This window comes from Poecilia reticulata, chromosome 21, assembly GCF_904066995.2.
Source record: "Poecilia reticulata chromosome 21, P_reticulata-male-v2, whole genome shotgun sequence".
Taxonomy (NCBI): Eukaryota; Metazoa; Chordata; class Actinopteri; order Cyprinodontiformes; family Poeciliidae; genus Poecilia; species Poecilia reticulata.
Genome location: NC_088850.1, coordinates 215,823 through 237,672, shown reverse-complemented (window position 1 = coordinate 237,672; position 21,850 = coordinate 215,823). Strand labels below are relative to the sequence as shown.

Genomic DNA, 21,850 nt, shown 5'->3' with positions numbered 1-21,850 from the left:
CTACACCCACTGCTACACCTACTGCTACACCCACTGCTACACCCACTGCTACACAGCTACACCCACAGCTACACCCACTGCTACACCCACAGCTACACCCACTGCTACACCCACTGCTACACAGCTACACCCACAGCTACACCCACAGCTACACCCACTGCTACACCCACAGCTACACCCACAGCTACACCCACAGCTACACCCACTGCTACACCCACTGCTACACCCACTGCTACACCCACAGCTACACCCACAGCTACACCCACTGCTACACAGCTACACCCACAGCTACACCCACTGCTACACCCACAGCTACACCCACTGCTACACAGCTACACCCACTGCTACACCCACTGCTACACCCACAGCTACACCCACAGCTACACCCACTGCTACACCCACTGCTACACCCACAGCTACACCCACAGCTACACCCACTGCTACACCCACAGCTACACCCACTGCTACACCCACAGCTACACCCACTGCTACACAGCTACACCCACTGCTACACCCACTGCTACACCCACAGCTACACCCACAGCTACACCCACTGCTACACCCACTGCTACACCCACAGCTACACCCACAGCTACACCCACTGCTACACCCACAGCTACACCCACTGCTACATTGACAGCAATAACTGCTGGTCAGCCCATCTTCAGCCCATCTTCAGCCCCAAAACACAACCAAGACCAATGGGACCCAAACACACATCTACCCCTCTGAACCCACTGATGAAGTGGATTAGTTTGAGCAGCGCATACATGAGTGTGATTGACAGCAGTAAGACCCTCCTAGCTCTGATTGGTAGTTTCTGACCTGGTGATGTATTTATGTAAACACAGCTGGATTATTTTCAGATGATCTGCTGCCACCTGGTGGCACCTTCAGCAAATATGGAGGAAATGTTTTAGTGACGGTTCCGTACTGCAGCTTTAAACTAAACATCAGGCGATCAGATGGAGCAGCTGAAAATCCCAACCTGCACCTGAATGCACCGCCCTCCCCAGCCGGCTCTCTCTCTCCTCCCTCCGCTCTTTATTCCCTGGTTCTGACCCGACCCAGACCAGATGCTGGCCGGCGTTCCTGCTGCTGCTGATGATGATGGGAGTCCTGATCTTGTGCTGTGTCTCCCAGGTAAGACCGGCTGCTTCAGTGTGACCGTTCCTCACTGGGTTAACTGGGAACGGTGGCCAGACACAGGAGAACGTCACAGTTTACTCCAGAACCTCCAGCCTGAGCTCTCAGCAGCCTGACAGGACGGCACACGGCTCGCCACAGACCGGTTCTGGACCCAAAACTCTCCTCATGTCTTTGCAGGTCATCTGGGGGGCATGTCCACATGTTGCCATGGAGACGGCATACAGGTGTGCTCCTTTCTTCCTGTTGCCGCCTCCTCCTCCTCCTGTTCCCCCCAAAGAGCCAAAAGGTAAGCGGTTCCTCTGAATTCACCTGTTCTGGTTCTGATCCGTTTCTGACTGGTACCGGGTCTATAGATCAAGAAACCAACTGGACACCATCAGAGCCTGTGTGACCTTTGACCTCAGTGATATTTCTAGTGCAGGTGTGGGAGCTCCTGACTGCTGAAGGCTTTTATTTTGATAATCTGACAAAATCCCTCAAACTGATTGCTGAATCCTGACTCTTCCTCCTCATCTTCCTCGTCTCTGTGCTGCAGTTCGAGCTCCGAACGCTCCGAACGCTCCGGACGCTCACCTTGAACTCCCGGTGCTCATCTTCATCGTGGTCTCGTTGTCATCGCTGGGGCTCCTGACGCTGAGCCGCCGCGGCGCCTGCAGGTGGGATTCAGCAGATCCATAGAACCGGTTTGCGTCTGGTTCTGACCCACAACACAGGAGCTACTATCTGAAACTACATGTTAATAAGCGCTAATAAATGAATATTTTCTGAATCTGGGGTCGCAGTGACTCATCAGGGCGCCACGCTAACGCTGGATGATGCTGCGCTGATGCTGGCTGATGCTGCGCTAACGCTGGCTGATGCTGCGCTAACGCTGGCTGATGCTGCGCTAACGCTGGCTAACGCTGGCCGATGCTGCGCTAACGCTGGCTGATGCTGCGCTGATGCTGCGCTGCTGCTGCGCTAACGCTGGCTGATGCTGCGCTAACGCTGGCTAACGCTGGCCGATGCTGCGCTAACGCTGGCTGATGCTGCGCTGATGCTGCGCTGCTGCTGCGCTAACGCTGGCTGATGCTGCGCTAACGCTGGCTAACGCTGGCCGATGCTGCGCTAACGCTGGCCGATGCTGCGCTAACGCTGGCTGATGCTGCGCCGATGCTGCGCTAACGCTGGCTGATGCTGCGCCGCTTTGTTTAGTTTCAGAAACAGTTCACTGCTGACATCATCAGAACCAGAGGAACCGGACCGCTGGCCGGGTTCCAGTGGACGGAGGAATTGGAAACATTTCCGGTTTGGAGAAGAAATGTTCAGAAATCATTTCTCCATCTAAACAATCAGATGTTACCAACTCGAGCCAACCGGGTCTCAGCCAGCGGTCCGGTTCAGCCCAAAGCTTCACGTTTATCTCATCAAAAATTTAAATGTGGATCTGTTAAAGTTCTGAGACCTGCTATCTACTTCAGAACCAGAACCAGAGAGAACGGGCCGAACCAGGGAGGAAGCAACCTGCAGGAACCGACATCGGCCCGGCTCTAACCGGACCGTCTCCACGGTAATCAGAGGACCAATCGGCATCATGGATGTAGAGCCGTACAGGTTCAACCAGAACCAGAACCAGGACTGGATCTACAAGCAGCTGGGAGCATTACATATATAAATATAAATACAAACGGAACAATGATTTGACCAGAAAATTAAATATTAGTGAACTAAAACTGTTTTTGAGGTTCTGTTTGGTTCTGATCCAGCAGCAGACGGGTCGTGTGTGTGTTTCTGTGTGTACCAAGTTTTTATGTCCTTGTGGGGACATTTTCTTGGTCCCCATGATGGGAAATGCTGTTTCTGGGTCGGGGGTCACAGGTCGGGCTGAGGTGTTCAGTGATTTCTGGTTAGACTGTAGAAATGAATGGAAGTGGATGGAAAGTTCCCACAAAGATAGGAAAACACGGCTGTGTCGTCCCGACTCGTTTATTTACCTCAGGCCTCATTTCCTGGACCGGGTGATGAAGATGATGAGGAGGACTTCCTGTGTCCGTGGGAGCGCTGATGTTAAACAGGAAGTGATTAACTTGGTAAATCCAGCAGATGGAAAAAAACAAACAGAATCATGGGAGCGGAAACATAACACCCAAATCACAGAACGCTTTTATTTTGAAAAGACGACAGGTGAGTTTTGCCAGGAAAGATGAACTGCTGATGACGACATGACAAACTTTACAATACATTCAGTATCATGAAGGCGCTGGAGTTTTCTGAAACGCCGTTTTTTCAGAATAAAAGCCTGACTGGTTTCAGGACACACTAATTCTAGATGAAAGGTTAATAAAATTCAGCTGTTTGACTAAACAGGAAGAGGACGGTCAGGTCCGCGGGACGTGCTGGGCCCGCTCCCGGTACTCCGGCAGGTGGTAGAGGATCCAGGCTGCTGGGGCCAACATGGCCGCCGCGAACACAGACATGACGAAGAAACTTTGCTGTCAGGAAGAGAACAGAAAATGTCACCCAGACGGAACCAAGCATGTTTTCAGAACCACCAAGGTCAGGAAGCGCTAAACCAACACAGCACTGACTGGAAGCTAATGCTAAAATGTTAAATACCTTTGTGCTTTGGAGTGGAAGCTAATGCTAAAATGTTAAATACCTTTGTGCTTTGAGTGGAAGCTAATGCTAAAGCACTGTGCCACAGATGTCAACCTTAATTGAAAGTTTACAAAACAGCCAAGTAAATCAGCACTTAGCTAAACTTATTTAATTAAGTGCACTAAACATTTTCAGTTAGCAAAAACGCTAAAGCACTGAAGAAAAAATTAGCTCCACTACTGGGAAATTGTGTAGAGAAGCGTGTTGCTGTCATGAAGCGTGTTAAAGTTCATGCATCCAGAAGGTGGCGGTAGTGGGAAAGATACTGATGCTGCTGGATGTTAGGTATGAAATCATTAATAATGTCAAATCATTGATATTGTCTGCGTGTAACAATATAACTTTATATTAAACTTCGAATTCCACCAAATCAGTCATTATAGCACCTGTTTGATGTGAGCAGTTAGTTTTTCCTATTGCACTTGAACGCACCGCATGTTAAACGCTGCGCTGGGCTAGCAGCTGTTTGGACCAGACTGCCCCCTGCTGTTTGTTTGGATAAAAGTCTGGTTCCAGTTCATCCATTACCAAACACGGAGAAGCAGCTTTCAGCTTCTGGACGCCACAAATCTGGAACAAACTTCCAGAAAACTGAAAATCAGCCGAAACCCTGAGTTCCTGTAGTTTAGCTGATAGAGGGAACCCAGCTGTCGGCCTGGTCCAGTCATATTAACTCCCTCATCAATGTTTTTATTCATCGTTTCCTCATGTGAAGCGACCTGCTGCTGAAACGTTCGGACCGGACCGGACCGACTCTGGGACAGATCAGCGTCACACCTGGATCCGGAGGAAATGTTCTGGTTCTGGTTTCTCTTCACGGTTCTGGGTTAATGAATCAGTGTGAACAGAAAGCAGACCGACTGATCAGAGGCCTGGATCAGCCATCCATCAGTTTTAGCAACTCCAGTCAGTTTCTGAGTTATTAGTTATTAACCAGTCGGTCAGTTAGTAGTTAGTTGGTTAGTTAGTAGTTAGTTAGTAGTTGGTTAGTTACTCACAGCAGCTCCGACCCGGTGTCGAGGAGGTTTGCCGTAGATCGTCCTCTTTGTCTCCTTCAGGATTTCTTTTGGACGAGTCAAACTTGAAGACTTGTCCAGCATCCTCAAGACAGAGCATAGCATCGCCATGACGACCCTCACCCGATCCCACCTGGTGCTCTGATTGGCCACTGCCGAGCTGTTTGGTCGGTGTGAGCAGCTGGACGGTTGGAGTCAGACTGAGGGCTGGAGGCAGAGGAAGAGGAGGAGGAGAATCCAGCTGGGAGCCGATTGGCCGGCCGGCGGGTCCCGGGTCGGTTCTGGTCGGTGATAACAGGAACCAGAGCAGCAGCTCTGATTGGATCTGCAGAACAAAGAGCCTTGATGAGCTGCAGGGGTTTGATGTTGGAGCAGAGCCGCAGGTGGAGCGCTGCTCTTCGTCAGACGGATGACAGGAAGTCACCGTCTGACCGCCACGCCAGCAGCTGCTGGACGGCCGGTTCTGTTCAGACTGGATCCAGAACTCGGTTCTCAGCACCATCAGGAACAGTCCGATGTTTTGTGACTATTGCATGGATTCAGTGAAACGTTTGGACCTGGACCCACTGATCAGCTCCAGAACCAGACAGGAGGATCATCCGGGTTTGGGTTCCTTCCAGAACCCGGTCGGGTTTCTGCAGCTGACCGGGTTCCTGAACAATGAGCTCAACATCACGCTTTATTGCTCAGCGTAAATTTTATTCTCACAAGTAAGAAAACATGAAGATGAAACTAAGAGACATTCAGCTTAAAAACATCCCAAAGAACAAATTCAGAAAACATAAAACTGAAGAAGAAGAAGTTGAGTTTTTCCCGGGAAGCGATCAGGAGAAGAACGGTCCGGAATCGGATCGACGCCTCTTACGACTCTGCTGCTCGAAGAACTGACGGATGTCATCAGAGGTCACGACCTGCCGCAAGAAAGCCGAGTCAGCGGAACAAGAGGCAGAAACACTGAACCACATGGACCGAGTTAAAGACCCGACCCAAAGGTGCAGCTGTGTTCCTGGCCACTTCATTAGGAACAGGAAATCTCACCTTTCCTTCAGCCGCAAACGTCTGCAGGAAGTCCTTCAGTTCAGTTTTCATGTCGTTGTAGCCTGAAAGGTGGAAACCATCAGCTCTGGGAACCGAGTCTGCAGTTTAACTGGTGCTACTGGTTGTGTACTTTAGGTACCGTGGATGATCTCGAGCTGTTGGACCCGGTTCAGGTTGTCCAGCGCGGACATCAGCGGGTCGTGTCCCTGCTGTCTCTGCTCGTTGGTCTTTCCTTTGTTCTCGTAGGCGAGGACGGTGTCCGCTTCGTCCAACAGGAAGGACAGTCCGGCGTCAGCCAGCTGCACCTGGTCAGAAGGTCACAGGAGGGTTAGCGCCTGGTGTCGGGTCAGGTCAGCCTTCAGGGCGCAGCTGATGAACACCTGGCAGGTGGAGCAGGAGCAGAGCCTGGAGCGCCACCCTGAGGGCCAGAACACGGCTCCTGATTGGTCCGTCTTCTGACCCGCTTCCTGCAGCGCCTTCAGTCTGCAGCTTGGCTCCGCCTCCTGCCGGCTGCGTTTACAGCCGGGCTCGACGACCTCTTCGCCCTGGAAACATTTGATTGGTCATCAGGGTTGCTATGGAGACCTACTCAGACCAGGTGAGTCAGGCGTCTCACCTTCTCCTCCTTTTTAGGGACACCAGCCTCTGACTGCTCTCCTTTCTCCTCCTTGGTCTGGAGCGCTGGACCCTGCACTAACAGGACAACGTCCCACACAGGTGAGGCGGCACGTCCAACACCCACCTGCAGCTAGAAAACCCACCTCTTACCTGCTAGGTGAGCAGCGTAGGCCCAGAGAAAAACATGTTGGTTCATGCAGGACTCACAGATCATCTCCTGCATCTCCACACAGTCAGGAACCGCACAACCCAGGTGCTGCAAGGCAGGAGGCAGGAGAGGAGATGGGAGAGGAGAGGAGACAGGAGAGGAGAGAGGAGACAGGAGAGGAGACAGGAGAGGAGATGAGACGGGAGAGGAGATAGGAGACAGGAGAGGAGATGGGAGAGGAGACAGGAGACGGGAGAGGAGACGGGAGAGGAGACAGGAGAGGAGATGAGACGGGAGAGGGGAGAGGAGACAGGAGAGGAGATGGGAGAGGAGATGAGACAGGAGGGGAGAGGAGACAGGAGAGGAGATGGGAGAGGAGAGGAGACAGGAGAGGAGACGGAAGAGGAGATGGGAGAGGAGACAGGAGAGGAGATGAGACGGGAGAGGAGAGAGGAGACAGGAGAGGAGATGGGAGAGGAGAGGAGACGGGAGAGGAGAGGAGACAGGAGAGGAGATGAGACGGGAGAGGAGAGGACACAGGAGAGGAGATGAGACGGGAGAGGAGAGGACACAGGAGAGGAGATGAGACGGGAGAGGAGATGAGACGGGAGAGGAGAGGACACAGGAGAGGAGAGGAGACAGGAGAGGAGACGGAAGAGGAGACAGGAGAGGAGATGAGACGGGAGAGGAGAGGACACAGGAGAGGAGAGGAGACAGGAGAGGAGAGGAGACAGGAGAGGAGACGGAAGAGGAGATGGGAGAGGAGACAGGAGAGGAGATGAGACGGGAGAGGAGAGAGGAGACAGGAGAGGAGATGGGAGAGGAGAGGAGACAGGAGAGGAGATGAGACGGGAGAGGAGATGAGACGGGAGAGGAGACAGGAGAGGAGATGAGACGGGAGAGGAGAGAGGAGACAGGAGAGGAGACGGGAGAGGAGATGAGACGGGAGAGGAGACAGGAGAGGAGATGAGACGGGAGAGGAGAGAGGAGACAGGAGAGGAGATGGGAGAGGAGAGGAGACAGGAGAGGAGATGAGACGGGAGAGGAGAGGACAGAGGAGATGAGACAGGAGAGGAGAGAGGAGACAGGAGAGGAGATGGGAGAGGAGAGGAGACAGGAGAGGAGATGAGACGGGAGAGGAGAGAGGAGACAGGAGAGGAGACGGGAGAGGAGATGAGACGGGAGAGGAGACAGGAGAGGAGATGAGACGGGAGAGGAGAGAGGAGACGAGACGGGAGAGGAGAGAGGAGACGAGACGGGAGAGGAGAGAGGAGACAGGAGAGGAGATGGGAGAGGAGATGAGACGGGAGAGGAGAGAGGAGACAGGAGAGGAGACGGGAGAGGAGAGGAGACGGGAGAGGAGACAGGAGAGGAGATGAGACGGGAGAGGAGAGAGGAGACAGGAGAGGAGATGGGAGAGGAGAGGAGAGAGGAGACAGGAGAGGAGATGGGAGAGGAGAGGAGACAGGAGAGGAGATGGGAGAGGAGAGGAGACAGGAGAGGAGACGGGAGAGGAGAGGAGAGGGGAGAGGAGACGGGAGAGGAGACAGGAGAGGAGATGAGACGGGAGAGGAGAGAGGAGACGGGAGAGGAGACGGGAGAGGAGAGGAGACAGGAGAGGGGAGAGGAGACAGGAGGCTAGGACACCTGGCTCCACCTGCTCAGACTCACCCTGCCATGCAGCCAGTCCTCACAGACGACACACTGGATCATCTCATCCTCCACCTGGACATAAGCAGCCAATCACAGTGAGACATGGAGTCATGGCTCAGCTGGTGAACAGGTGAGCTCCAGGTGGTCTCACCTGGTCATCAGGGTCAGGGTACGGCCGGCGGCAGGTGCAGTAGAGGCCGAAGAAGTTATGGCTGTATTTATTCAGAGTGTTGGCGTTGTCCTTCTCCTGACAAACATAAAGATATGAATCAATCATCCATCCATCCATCCATCCATCCATCCATCCATCCATCGTCAGCGTTGCCGTGGCAGCAGGACAGGTGTTCTCAGGTGAACTCACAGGATGTAGTTTACACTGCAGCTCAGAGAACTTCCTGTTTCCACAGTCACAGCGGAAATTTCTGCAGAAACCACAGAAAAAACGTTGAAACTGATCCCAATTATCTGATTGGTGTTCAGAAACTGCCCCGAGTCACATGACGACAGCAGACCAATCGGTGAGCGGTACCTCTTGGTGTAGAGCTCGAAGAGGTCGTGACCTTCGTGGCAGGTGTAGGAGCAGGCCAGGCAGACGCCAGCGGCCTCGCCGCCCTGCGGCGTGCAGGTGTTGCAGGCGTACAGCGCCTGCCGCTTCACGTAGCCCTGCAACAGATGCAGCGTCAGCCGGGCCGGGCCGGGCCGGAACCGGATCCTCCAGATGAGACTTACCTGAGGATAGGAGCAGTGATCGGAATCACTTCCTGCCAGCACGGCCGAAGCTTCCTCCTCCAGCTCCTCATCCTCCTCCAGAACGTCCACCAGAGACACCGTCTGCTCCTCGCTCATCCTGCTTCCTGCAAGGAAAACCTGCGGGTCAGCCGGACCGGACGGAACCAACGGACCCCTGGGTTCTGGTCCGGACCACAGCCCGATCCCACCAGAACCACGTGAAGGTTCTATAGGGAAAAAATGGCTGAAGCTGGAGTTTCAGTAAAAGGATCAGGAGTTACAAGTTTGAATAATTTAGAAAAATTAGCATAAAGACGTGGAAGGTCAAAAATCTCCAACAAGTCTGGAAGTACTGGGCTGGGATCAGAACCTGGAATATTATCCAGGACCTGGAATACTAACATGGAACCTGGAATATTATCCAGGACCTGGAATACTAACATGGAACCTGGAATATTATCCAGGACCTGGAATACTAACATGGAACCTGGAATACTAACATAGAACCTGGAATACTAACATAGAACCTGGAATATTATCCAGCACCTGGAATACTAACATGGAACCTGGAATATTATCCAGGACCGGGAATACTAACATGGAACCTGGAATACTAACATAGAACCTGGAATATTATCCAGCACCTGGAATACTAACATGGAACCTGGAATATTATCCAGCACCTGGAATACTAACATAGAACCTGGAATACTATCATAGAACCTGGAATATTATCCAGCACCTGGAATACTAACATAGAACCTGGAATATTAACATAGAACCTGGAATACTATCATAGAACCTGGAATATTAACATAGAACCTGGAATATTATCCAGGACCTGGAATACCAACATAGAACCTGGAATATTATCCAGGACCTGGAATACTAACAGAACTTGGAATATTACGGATTTTAAACGGTCAATAGCCCCGAGGTTACCATGGTAACCAGGTAAAATGGTCAGTTATTGATGTACAGAGGTTACCAAAGCAGGCCTGGGATTGAATAATCAGGTAGGCAGGTTACCATGGTAACCAGCAGACAGCCAATCAGGTAGATTCTGACCGGTTACCTCCCGGTTATTGATACCCTGGTTATCAATCCCTGATCAGCTCAAGGATGCTAATGCTAACAATATTAACCCGGAGCAGAGACGAAACTTACAGAACCGAGCCGAACCGGAGCGGAAACACACCCGAACGCTTCCCAGCGTGTGATCAGCTGATCGATTTTGATCAATGACTCCGATCGGAGCGAATCTTTGATGCTGAAGCACGAGCTCCTGCTAACGGACCACAACTTCCGGTTGACGTCCAGCAGCTCGTATTTCGCGGCTTCCGGTGAGGTCAGAGGTCGCCAACATGGAGGCGGCGTGTGTACGTGCGGAGCTGCGGCTTTGGGACGGACAGAACCGAACCTTCAGCGTCCAAACCGGAACCGGCCTGAGCGCCCTGAACGCCGCGATCTCCGAGCTCAACCAGAGGGCGGCGCAGATGCTCACCGAGCTCGTTGACAGCGAGAGAGCGCGCGCAGGCAGTGCACGAGGTGAGCTTCCGGTGAGCGAGCTCAACAGCTCCGCGTGCGCGGCAGACGTAGCGGCGGGAGCGCGTGAAGAAGCGCGCTGTAGATGTAGAGAAGATGAAAAGCACGTGACGTAAACAAACAGTTGGAGAGAATGAACCGTCCAGTGTGACCTGGGCAACATGGCGGCGCTAATGGCGTGTCATACTGGGCTAGACTGTTAAAACATTACGCTGCTATGTCGTTAAAATCAGAAACGTTCTCGTTATGATATAAAATCCGCTCCTCTGGCAGATTCCGAGCTGTTGGGAGCATAAATGGCTCCTTCCGACTCATCGCCGTTTCTGTGCGGCTTAAAACTTTTCTAAATAAATAAAGCTTGTTCTTTATTAAACTGCTCCTGAATTCATCTCCCAGCTCTGGCAGCGACTCCTTTTTATGACGAATCTTATTGAAATTTAAAAACTACATTGTTAAGCAATAACTTTAGGCTTTTATTAATCACCTAATGAAATCTAAATATTTTAACATAGATCATTATCTAATTTCAAATATGAAAATATGGAGTACTCTGAACATTAAGTATCTGTCGGCTGTGTTAGGTCCCTCTGCTCTAACAGGAGCATTTCCCGTATTGTCAAGTCCAAACCTTGACAGGTGTGTCCCTGTAAAACAGGGGCGTCCAAAGTGGGTCCTGGTCTCCCGGCATCCTGCATGTTTTAGTCTCTCCCTGGTTTAACGCACCTGGATCAGATGAGGCTCGTTAGACCTCAACATTGACAAGCTGAACAGGTTGTCATGGCGCCAGGGGCAGAACTAAAACCTGCAGGTGCCTCCAGGACCCACTTTGGGCACTAAACTACAGCAGCGCCCCCTGTGGTGGCAGCATGCTAGAGCAGTTCTGGTTCTGCTCGGTTCTTTTCTGACTCGAGTTCTGTTTGGACAGTTTTCCCCTTTGGTTCTGGATGCTGAGCAGCTGGGAGGATGTTACACTTTTACTTTTGAAGAGATGTAGTGCGTAACCATGGCAACCATGTATCTAGAACCTGATTAGCATCTCAGAAGCCATGTTGTCTTCAACATTTTCCATATAATTGAGCCAAGATGGCGGAGAGTTGGCCGCTGGCTCATTAACAGGAAGTTGAGCTTCATCGCTGCTGGGCTGTAAACGTGACGTCATCCTGCTCACATCGAGCTCCGCCTTGTTCTGGAGGAAATCATTTTATCCGCGACAGGAAAACAGCTTCGACTTTACAGTAACAATGTCAGAGCTTCTCCCACAAATGAAATAAAGAAGTTTGAAGAGCTGCATGCCTTAGAAGGTAAATATAGACTTCTAAAACTAAATGTCACCAGGAACTGCTGACTCAGACAATCATGCATTTTAATACTTTTTAATTTTTTAATTAACTCATTTAGGATGATTATATATTTTTCCTGATGGAAAAACGTGTCTATAAACATATTTTCAGACATTTTGTAGAACAGAAAAAACCAGGTTTGAATTTGAATTCTTGAAAGTCATGTGACATCGTAGAGCCCTGTGATTGGTTGCTCATGTTGCCCCTCTGCAGCGCTGATAGTTCAGTTTGAATAAAAACACAAAATAGATCTAATATTCCAAACGTTTTGAAGGATTGCTGTTTCAGCTGCTCTCTACTAAATGTTTCCAGCAGCAAACAGGACAACCTCCTGGGGGCGCTGTTCTGATTCACCTGTTTTACCTGCCGCAGGTGATGAAGAGAGTGACGAGGAAGAGGACGGTTTGAACTCTGACCTTCAGCCTGAAGCTAAAAGATCCAAACCCAGCTGACCTCCTGCTGTGAAACGTCATGTTTCGTTTTATTAATGTCATATTAAAGTTGCCATGGTAACCAGTGCGTCACGTCATTAAATACAGAAAAAACTAACAGAAATTGCTGCTCTCTGATTGGTCAGCAGGGAGCGACAGTCTGTGCTGAGAGTGGTGCAGACGCTAAGTTTGTTTACTGGAACAGGAAGTGACATCACACTCCATCTGTCTACATGTGAATGAGTAATCCGGCTCTGTGATTGGCTGGTTTGGGCGCGTCACGGCGGCTGCACAGCAGGAAGATGCAGACAGGAAGCACGCAGTAACCGACGGCGCGGGGATCCGCCCTGGTGCACGAAAACAGGAAGAGGAAGAGCTGCAGGTACGGCACCAGGAAGACGGAGGCCCACGCCCACACAGGAAGCGGCGGCAAGTGGGCGGACACGGCGGGGGGCAGCGCCACCGAGCCGTCGCTCTGCACGCGCTCCAGACTGACCACCTCAAACACCACGTAGGCGGCCATGATGCTGAGCAGCAGGAAGAGAGCCACGCCCACCCAGCCCATCCTCTGGCGGAAGTTCATCATCCTCCATACTGCAGAGGAAGAAACGTTTAGTATCAATAACCTGAAATTAACTGATCAATACAGGAAATAAATCAGATCCAATTATCAATGCAACTAACTGACCCAACATCTGGAACTGAACTGTTCACCTCCAGACCGAACATCTGGAACTGAACTGTTCACCTCCAGACCAACATCTGGAACTGAACTGTTCACCTCCAGACCCAACATCTGGAACTGAACTGTTCACCTCCAGACCCAACATCTGGAACTGAACTGTTCACCTCCAGACCAACATCTGGAACTGAACTGTTCACCTCCAGACCCAACATCTGGAACTGAACTGTTCACCTCCAGACCAACATCTGGAACTGAACTGTTCACCTCCAGACCCAACATCTGGAACTGAACTGTTCACCTCCAGACCCAACATCTGGAACTGAACTGTTCACCTCCAGACCGAACATCTGGAACTGAACTGTTCACCTCCAGACCAACATCTGGAACTGAACTGTTCACCTTCAGACCCAACATCTGGAACTGAACTGTTCACCTCCAGACCGAACATCTGGAACTGAACTGTTCACCTCCAGACCGAACATCTGGAACTGAACTGTTCACCTCCAGACCAACATCTGGAACTGAACTGTTCACCTCCAGACCCAACATCTGGAACTGAACTGTTCACCTCCAGACCCAACATCTGGAACTGAACTGTTCACCTCCAGACCCAACATCTGGAACTGAACTGTTCACCTCCAGACCAACATCTGGAACTGAACTGTTCACCTTCAGACCCAACATCTGGAACTGAACTGTTCACCTCCAGACCGAACATCTGGAACTGAACTGTTCACCTCCAGACCAACATCTGGAACTGAACTGTTCACCTCCAGACCCAACATCTGGAACTGAACTGTTCACCTCCAGACCCAACATCTGGAACTGAACTGTTCACCTCCAGACCCAACATCTGGAACTGAACTGTTCACCTCCAGACCCAACATCTGGAACTGAACTGTTCACCTCCAGACCCAACATCTGGAACTGAACTGTTCACCTCCAGACCCAACATCTGGAACTGAACTGTTCACCTCCAGACCGAACATCTGGAACTGAACTGTTCACCTCCAGACCAACATCTGGAACTGAACTGTTCACCTCCAGACCCAACATCTGGAACTGAACTGTTCACCTCCAGACCCAACATCTGGAACTGAACTGTTCACCTCCAGACCCAACATCTGGAACTGAACTGTTCACCTCCAGACCGAACATCTGGAACTGAACTGTTCACCTCCAGACCAACATCTGGAACTGAACTGTTCACCTTCAGACCCAACATCTGGAACTGAACTGTTCACCTCCAGACCGAACATCTGGAACTGAACTGTTCACCTCCAGACCGAACATCTGGAACTGAACTGTTCACCTCCAGACCAACATCTGGAACTGAACTGTTCACCTCCAGACCCAACATCTGGAACTGAACTGTTCACCTCCAGACCCAACATCTGGAACTGAACTGTTCACCTCCAGACCCAACATCTTGAACTGAACTGTTCACCTCCAGACCAACATCTGGAACTGAACTGTTCACCTTCAGACCCAACATCTGGAACTGAACTGTTCACCTCCAGACCGAACATCTGGAACTGAACTGTTCACCTCCAGACCAACATCTGGAACTGAACTGTTCACCTCCAGACCCAACATCTGGAACTGAACTGTTCACCTCCAGACCCAACATCTGGAACTGAACTGTTCACCTCCAGACCCAACATCTGGAACTGAACTGTTCACCTCCAGACCCAACATCTGGAACTGAACTGTTCACCTCCAGACCCAACATCTGGAACTGAACTGTTCACCTCCAGACCGAACATCTGGAACTGAACTGTTCACCTCCAGACCAACATCTGGAACTGAACTGTTCACCTCCAGACCCAACATCTGGAACTGAACTGTTCACCTCCAGACCCAACATCTGGAACTGAACTGTTCACCTCCAGACCCAACATCTGGAACTGAACTGTTCACCTCCAGACCCAACATCTGGAACTGAACTGTTCACCTCCAGACCCAACATCTGGAACTGAACTGTTCACCTCCAGACCCAACATCTGGAACTGAACTGTTCACCTCCAGACCCAACATCTGGAACTGAACTGTTCACCTCCAGACCCAACATCTGGAACTGAACTGTTCACCTCCAGACCCAACATCTGGAACTGAACTGTTCACCTCCAGACCAACATCTGGAACTGAACTGTTCACCTTCAGACCCAACATCTGGAACTGAACTGTTCACCTCCAGACCGAACATCTGGAACTGAACTGTTCACCTCCAGACCAACATCTGGAACTGAACTGTTCACCTCCAGACCCAACATCTGGAACTGAACTGTTCACCTCCAGACCCAACATCTGGAACTGAACTGTTCACCTCCAGACCGAACATCTGGAACTGAACTGTTCACCTCCAGACCAACATCTGGAACTGAACTGTTCACCTCCAGACCAACATCTGGAACTGAACTGTTCACCTCCAGACCGAACATCTGGAACTGAACTGTTCACCTCCAGACCAACATCTGGAACTGAACTGTTCACCTTCAGACCCAACATCTGGAACTGAACTGTTCACCTCCAGACCGAACATCTGGAACTGAACTGTTCACCTCCAGACCGAACATCTGGAACTGAACTGTTCACCTCCAGACCAACATCTGGAACTGAACTGTTCACCTCCAGACCCAACATCTGGAACTGAACTGTTCACCTCCAGACCCAACATCTGGAACTGAACTGTTCACCTCCAGACCCAACATCTGGAACTGAACTGTTCACCTCCAGACCCAACATCTGGAACTGAACTGTTCACCTCCAGACCAACATCTGGAACTGAACTGTTCACCTTCAGACCCAACATCTGGAACTGAACTGTTCACCTCCAGACCGAACATCTGGAACTGAACTGTTCACCTCCAGACCAACATCTGGAACTGAACTGTTCACCTCCAGACCCAACATCTGGAACTGAACTGTTCACCTCCAGACCCAACATCTGGAACTGAACTGTTCACCTCCAGACCCAACATCTGGAACTGAACTGTTCACCTCCAGACCCAACATCTGGAACTGAACTGTTCACCTCCAGACCCAACATCTGGAACTGAACTGTTCACCTCCAGACCGAACATCTGGAACTGAACTGTTCACCTCCAGACCAACATCTGGAACTGAACTGTTCACCTCCAGACCCAACATCTGGAACTGAACTGTTCACCTCCAGACCCAACATCTGGAACTGAACTGTTCACCTCCAGACCCAACATCTGGAACTGAACTGTTCACCTCCAGACCCAACATCTGGAACTGAACTGTTCACCTCCAGACCCAACATCTGGAACTGAACTGTTCACCTCCAGACCCAACATCTGGAACTGAACTGTTCACCTCCAGACCCAACATCTGGAACTGAACTGTTCACCTCCAGACCCAACATCTGGAACTGAACTGTTCACCTCCAGACCCAACATCTGGAACTGAACTGTTCACCTCCAGACCAACATCTGGAACTGAACTGTTCACCTTCAGACCCAACATCTGGAACTGAACTGTTCACCTCCAGACCCAACATCTGGAACTGAACTGTTCACCTCCAGACCCAACATCTGGAACTGAACTGTTCACCTCCAGACCGAACATCTGGAACTGAACTGTTCACCTCCAGACCAACATCTGGAACTGAACTGTTCACCTCCAGACCGAACATCTGGAACTGAACTGTTCACCTCCAGACCGAACATCTGGAACTGAACTGTTCACCTCCAGACCGAACATCTGGAACTGAACTGTTCACCTTCAGACCGAACATCTGGAACTGAACTGTTCACCTGCAGACCAACATCTGGAACTGAACTGTTCACCTCCAGACCAACATCTGGAACTGAACTGTTCACCTCCAGACCGAACATCTGGAACTGAACTGTTCACCTCCAGACCGAACATCTGGAACTGAATTGTTCACCTTCAGACCGAACATCTGGAACTGAACTGTTCACCTCCAGACCGAACATCTGGAACTGAACTGTTCACCTCCAGACCCAACATCTGGAACTGAACTGTTCACCTCCAGACCCAACATCTGGAACTGAACTGTTCACCTCCAGACCCAACATCTGGAACTGAACTGTTCACCTCCAGACCCAACATCTGGAACTGAACTGTTCACCTCCAGACCCAACATCTGGAACTGAACTGTTCACCTCCAGACCCAACATCTGGAACTGAACTGTTCACCTCCAGACCCAACATCTGGAACTGAACTGTTCACCTCCAGACCAACATCTGGAACTGAACTGTTCACCTTCAGACCCAACATCTGGAACTGAACTGTTCACCTCCAGACCCAACATCTGGAACTGAACTGTTCACCTCCAGACCCAACATCTGGAACTGAACTGTTCACCTCCAGACCGAACATCTGGAACTGAACTGTTCACCTCCAGACCAACATCTGGAACTGAACTGTTCACCTCCAGACCGAACATCTGGAACTGAACTGTTCACCTCCAGACCGAACATCTGGAACTGAACTGTTCACCTCCAGACCGAACATCTGGAACTGAACTGTTCACCTTCAGACCGAACATCTGGAACTGAACTGTTCACCTGCAGACCAACATCTGGAACTGAACTGTTCACCTCCAGACCAACATCTGGAACTGAACTGTTCACCTCCAGACCGAACATCTGGAACTGAACTGTTCACCTCCAGACCGAACATCTGGAACTGAATTGTTCACCTTCAGACCGAACATCTGGAACTGAACTGTTCACCTCCAGACCGAACATCTGGAACTGAACTGTTCACCTCCAGACCAACATCTGGAACTGAACTGTTCACCTCCAGACCAACATCTGGAACTGAACTGTTCACCTCCAGACCGAACATCTGGAACTGAACTGTTCACCTCCAGACCAACATCTGGAACTGAACTGTTCGCCTTCAGACTGAACGTTTAGAGCCGAACTGAGTCAATAGTGATAAATGAACCGAGTCGGTTCCGGAGCTGTCGGTTCATCTCAGCTGTTTAACTGACTGAACCAAACTCCATTCAGATTTGATGCAGTTCATGTGGAGCCGAACAGTTCTTTGGACCGGATCCCGGTGCTGATTCGGTCTCGCCGTTTGGACTCGGGCTGAGCTCGGAGGTGAAACCCTGAAGGCTTTTCCTCCACGTTGCTCTTTCTTTACTACACCTGGTCTCGCGCAGCCACGTGTCTGGTCACCTGTCAGCTCGCGCCACAGCAGCTCCTACCTTCCCTCGCGCTGATTCTTTCAAAGTAAAATCCAGGTTCGGACTCGGTTTCAATCAGCAGCTGGTTCGGTCCGGAACCGATCGCCTTTCTTCCTGTTTAATCATGTGACTCTGACACAACGTCATTGTGACGTCATAGTGACGGACAGCGCCTCCTGGCGTCCAGACGGATGTTTCCTGAATCAGCTTAAGTTGGTCAACACAAGAAAATGCCTTTGAAAGAAAAGCTGAAAATATAAAAACAGGACTATTCTTTTTGAAATGTTCATTCTAAATGTTTCTATTTCAGTGTCTGAAATGAAAAGCAGCGAATATGAAGCTTTTCAGATATTCTAAAACAATATTAGTGGCTGTAAATAAGTAACGGTGATAATTACGGATCTGAGTTCAGTGAGAAGAAAAAGACTCGCTGTCCGTCAAACGGCACTTCTCTGTTTGTCCTCTGGGCGGCGCCAAAGAGAATATTTTCTTCCTCTTCCAGTTTGTTTGTCGCACATTCCGGAACCAGGCAGCCAAATATAAACCTCACATAATAAATCTAACAAAGCTCACATTACTCTGGCAGAATAGAAGGAGGCAAAGAAAAGTGGGAAAGTTTTAATCACACCAGATTCAGTTATTACGAATCAAAGCAGTTCTGGGTTTGTAGACTGGATTTAAAGGAAATCTGTGTTTCAGTGGTTTTCTCGACCCAACCGGGTCAGAACCACAGAACAATGGAGGCGGAGCCACGGCTCAGGCCAGATCATCAGCAGAACTCGGCCTGAACATCTGGAAAACATCCAATCAGAAGGTAGCAGCTCAGTGCATTCATTCATCCAGAACCGGACCAGAACCGGCGGTCAGAACGTCTCCTGGTCCAATCAGTCAGAACTTGGTGGAACCATCAGAGTTCTGGGTGGAGGTGGTGTCGTCATCACCTCCACTGGTTCTGCTGCAGGTCCTCAGCTGTGGGTCCGGATCCGGTTTGGATCCTGCAGCTTCATGTCTGAACTTTACGGACCGGAGTGAAGCAGTAACCATGGCAACGGCCTGGTTTGGAGCAGAGCCGTATTTATAATATATATTTTATTTAAAAGGTGCTTAAGGTGACCTTTCAAAATAAAATATTACATTTTTAATAAAAAGTAAACAGTAAAGAGTCCAAGTCAGACCTGCTGCAGCCTCCAGACCTGCTGCAGCCTCCAGACCTGCTGCAGCCTCCAGACCTGCTGCAGCCTCCAGACCTGCTGCAGCCTGCTGCAGCCTCCAGACCTGCTGCAGCCTCCAGGTCAGACCTGCTGCAGCCTCCAGACCTGCTGCAGCCTCCAGACCTGCTGCAGCCTCCAGACCTGCTGCAGCCTCCAGACCTGCTGCAGCCTCCAGACCTGCTGCAGCCTCCAGACCTGCTGCAGCCTCCAGACCTGCTGCAGCCTCCAGACCTGCTGCAGCCTCCAGGTCAGACCTGCTGCAGCCTCCAGGTCAGACCTGCTGCAGCCTCCAGGTCAGACCTGCTGCAGCCTCCAGGTCAGACCTGCTGCAGCCTCCAGGTCAGACCTGCTGCAGCCTCCAGGTCTGACCTGCTGCAGCCTCCAGGTCAGACCTGCTGCAGCCTCCAGGTCAGACCTGCTGCAGCCTCCAGGTCTGACCTGCTGCAGCCTCCAGGTCAGACCTGCTGCAGCCTCCAGACCTGCTGCAGCCTCCAGGTCAGACCTGCTGCAGCCTCCAGACCTGCTGCAGCCTCCAGGTCAGACCTGCTGCAGCCTCCAGACCTGCTGCAGCCTCCAGGTCAGACCTGCTGCAGCCTCCAGGTCTGACCTGCTGCAGCCTCCAGGTCAGACCTGCTGCAGCCTCCAGACCTGCTGCAGCCTCCAGGTCAGAACCTGCTGCAGCCTCCAGGTCGGACCTGCTGCAGCCTCCAGGTCAGACCTGCTGCAGCCTCCAGGTCAGACCTGCTGCAGCCTCCAGGTCAGACCTGCTGCAGCCTCCAGACCTGCTGCAGCAGCTCTGAGTGTTGATGTGGATCCTAAATAAGTGAATCTGATCTCAGGTGAGTTTTAACTCTTTGTAGTTTATCGTTGTTCACAGGTAGTTTGTGTTGCTGCCACATATTTAGTTTATATATATATATCTGCATTCATACATGAGGTCATTTCCGGTTTGCTGTGATGACGTCTGATTCCTCCTTCAAACATTTAAGGCTCTGAGCTCAGAGCGGTGTGTGTGTGTGTGCGTTGGTAAATGTGGTTTAGCAGGACATTTCGTCAGAATACACACAACACTAGCAGGACATTTTGAATTAACGGGACAGGAGCGGTGTCCTAATTTTGACAAAAATCTAAAAGCGTAGAAAGGTTTCTATTGGTCTAATAACCCCAAAAATGCACAAAAAAAACGAGATGTCCGTTTAATACACATAAACCTGATTTTGTGTATAATCTGTGTATCACCACAGCGCCCCCTATGGCAGGTTTGTGTAATAGCAGGACCTCATGAATATTCACACAACCTCTTATTCTGATTGGTTGTCTGCCGGAAGGTCCTGCTAATTACTACAGTGTCTTTCTAATTCACGTGTCACTGTTTACGCACATGAATTGTGTGTAAATTGCCAACTCTTACACTGGGGATGAGTTGGCAATATGACTACTCTGTGCTACAAAGGTTTATAAAGGTTATAAACCTATAAAGGTTTATAAAGGTTAGTTGAATACCTAAACCCAACCTTGGAATGTATTTGGCACCTAAAAATATACAGAAATTAATATATATTTCTATCAAATACTTATTTAAAATATTATGAATAATAAATGTGTGGAATAAGTGCATGGATTAAAATAAATATAAACCATAAGAAAGCCATTTTTTCACCAAACTACTCCACTTCTAACAGTTTGTTGATTCTGGTCTGCTCTGCATCCCCAGAACCAGAACCAAGCATTTTGAAGCAGAATTTAGCTTCAATGTACCACAAATCTTGAATAAACTTCCAGAAAACTGCAACACAGCTGAATTCCTTTAAGTCAAGGCTAAAAACACACCAATTTACAGTTGTTTCTGAAGAAGCAAGATGGCGCCTGTGTGTGTTCGGGCTGCCGCTCGCCTGCTAAAATGTTGCTTTTTCGCCATTTGTCTCCTTGTGTTTGCTGTCATATCAACTTTGATGGACAGCGTTTGCGTGAGTGCAATAAGGACTTATAATCGTGACTCTCTTTTCGATATCAAAGAGTCAATGGAAAGCTATTTCTACGACTGGGACAGCTACAAACAAACTTTTCCACCTCCGTTTGTGTGTCCCCCAACCCCCCGTGAGTACCTGTGGCGACGTCCGGGAAGTCCGAAGAGGAGGAGAAGAGGCTGCCGAGCGGGTGTCCAAGTTCGGATCAGGCGTGGCGTGAGGCGTATGGTTAAAGCTAATCGGAGCTACAGGTGGCTGCGTCAGATCCCACTCGTAGGCGGCCTTACAGCTGGTGGTGCTGCCCCATCTACGCGTCACGCCACTCGTCCGGGTTGTGGAGCTAGAAGTGGACATCGCTGGACCAACGATGGACGAGTTACCCGGGCCCAAGGTCCATTTCAACGGTTCTTTCATACAACAGGAGGGCAGTATCGGTCATGCCAGTACCGCTGTTTACCACGTGACCGTGGGAGATGTCTTCTGCCTATCCCGATGTG

At 50.5% G+C, this 21,850-nt stretch overlaps 5 protein-coding genes across 9 annotated transcripts; 1 reads left to right on the top strand and 4 right to left on the bottom strand.

Moving 5' to 3' along the window:
- The first annotated feature begins 450 nt into the window (after nt 1-450).
- Nucleotides 451-12,386, top strand: LOC145549801 (uncharacterized). 2 transcript variants are annotated; one of them, XM_081602688.1, is made up of 6 exons: nt 451-1,143; nt 1,327-1,435; nt 1,503-1,570; nt 1,685-1,805; nt 2,610-3,684; nt 12,246-12,386. In XM_081602688.1, exons 1-5 carry the CDS (start codon nt 1,077-1,079, stop codon nt 2,680-2,682), a joined length of 438 nt encoding a protein of 145 aa, XP_081458814.1. In that variant the 5' UTR covers nt 451-1,076; the 3' UTR covers nt 2,683-3,684; nt 12,246-12,386. The 2 variants fall into 2 exon arrangements, with proteins under 2 accessions (XP_081458814.1, XP_081458815.1); XM_081602689.1 differs by lacking the exon at nt 1,503-1,570 and having other exon boundaries at nt 459-1,143.
- On the bottom strand, nt 3,280-5,347 carry LOC103457070 (uncharacterized). The gene is made up of 2 exons (XM_008396994.3): nt 4,785-5,347; nt 3,280-3,620 (listed from the first exon to the last, which is right to left on the bottom strand). Exons 1-2 carry the CDS (start codon nt 4,911-4,913, stop codon nt 3,507-3,509), a joined length of 243 nt encoding a protein of 80 aa, XP_008395216.1. The 5' UTR covers nt 4,914-5,347; the 3' UTR covers nt 3,280-3,506.
- Nucleotides 5,481-11,303, bottom strand: ubr7 (ubiquitin protein ligase E3 component n-recognin 7). 2 transcript variants are annotated; one of them, XM_008397000.3, is made up of 12 exons: nt 11,162-11,303; nt 8,989-9,113; nt 8,789-8,922; nt 8,621-8,681; nt 8,411-8,506; nt 8,278-8,331; nt 6,609-6,714; nt 6,457-6,533; nt 6,221-6,385; nt 5,980-6,145; nt 5,841-5,902; nt 5,481-5,713 (listed from the first exon to the last, which is right to left on the bottom strand). In XM_008397000.3, the coding sequence occupies exons 1-12, from the start codon at nt 11,226-11,228 to the stop codon at nt 5,627-5,629; spliced, it is 1,200 nt and encodes a 399-aa protein (XP_008395222.2). In that variant the 5' UTR covers nt 11,229-11,303; the 3' UTR covers nt 5,481-5,626. The 2 variants fall into 2 exon arrangements, with proteins under 2 accessions (XP_008395222.2, XP_008395223.2); XM_008397001.3 differs by lacking the exon at nt 11,162-11,303 and adding an exon at nt 10,156-10,555.
- LOC145549721 (uncharacterized) lies at nt 6,720-8,264 on the bottom strand (the record flags this gene model as incomplete). The annotated part of the gene is made up of 1 exon (XM_081602404.1): nt 6,720-8,264. A coding segment is annotated over one exon (1,545 nt), but the record flags the coding sequence as incomplete, so codon positions are not given.
- On the bottom strand, nt 11,891-18,452 carry tmem251 (transmembrane protein 251). Of its 3 annotated transcripts, none has more exons than XM_008396999.3 (2): nt 18,168-18,452; nt 11,891-12,898 (listed from the first exon to the last, which is right to left on the bottom strand). In XM_008396999.3, the coding sequence occupies exon 2, from the start codon at nt 12,888-12,890 to the stop codon at nt 12,534-12,536; it is 357 nt and encodes a 118-aa protein (XP_008395221.1). In that variant the 5' UTR covers nt 12,891-12,898; nt 18,168-18,452; the 3' UTR covers nt 11,891-12,533. The 3 variants fall into 3 exon arrangements, with proteins under 3 accessions (XP_008395221.1, XP_008395218.1, XP_008395219.1); XM_008396996.3 differs by having other exon boundaries at nt 18,138-18,450; XM_008396997.3 differs by having other exon boundaries at nt 18,197-18,446.
- Between the last annotated feature and the right edge of the window lie 3,398 nt (nt 18,453-21,850).